Here is a 673-nt window from a genome sequence, read left to right on the forward strand (position 1 = left end):
CACCAGCAGCAGCAGCACTAGCAGCAGCAGCAGCAGCAGCAGCAGGAGCAAGGCCCCGCAGCAGCCGCTGTGGAAGCCGCGCTCACGGGCACAGGAGGCTGCAGCAGATGCAAAGCTAAAGCAGCAGCAGCAGCAGGAAGCGCAGCAGCAGCAGCAGCAAGGGCAGCAGCAGCAGCAGCAGGATGACGCTTCTGCTGCAGTGCAGGCCACTGCTGCTGTTTACAAAGCGAAGGCGCAGACGAAAGGTCTCACACCTAAATAAATAAATAAATAAATAAATAAATAAATAAATAACAAAATTAAATATATAAACAAAGAATCCGCTAAATGCTTGTTTGCCGCTGCTTCTGTCTCCTGCTGCCGAACGTCGCAGCAGCCAGTTCCATTTGGAGTATTCTTGTCCTGCTGCTGCTGCTGCTGCTGCTGCTGCTGCTGCAGTGGCTGTGCGGCACTTGCACCCCACAGTGACGGAGGAGCAGCTGCTGCAGCAAGTGCCTCCAGAACTCAAGGAGGCCCTCATATCTTCTTGGCTAATACCTGGCCGCACCCTGCAGTGAGCTGCTGCTGCTGCTGCTGCTGCTGTATGTGCTGCTGCTGCTGCAGCAGCTGCTGCTGCTGTAGCTGGTGCTGCTGTAGCTGGTGCTGCTGCGGCTGCTTCTTTCGCCGTGGCGGG

At 56.2% G+C, this 673-nt stretch overlaps 1 protein-coding gene across 1 annotated transcript; it reads left to right on the forward strand.

Moving 5' to 3' along the window:
• Positions 1–36: 36 nt before the first annotated feature.
• ETH_00039615 (uncharacterized protein) lies at positions 37–557 on the forward strand (the record flags this gene model as incomplete). Its single annotated transcript, XM_013376307.1, has 2 exons — positions 37–245; positions 439–557. Coding segments are annotated over 2 exons (328 nt in total), but the record flags the coding sequence as incomplete, so codon positions are not given.
• Positions 558–673: the final 116 nt, after the last annotated feature.

The sequence above is a fragment of the Eimeria tenella genome, genomic scaffold (assembly GCF_000499545.2).
Source record: "Eimeria tenella Houghton genomic scaffold, Eth_scaff3300, whole genome shotgun sequence".
NCBI classification, from domain to species: Eukaryota; Apicomplexa; class Conoidasida; order Eucoccidiorida; family Eimeriidae; genus Eimeria; species Eimeria tenella.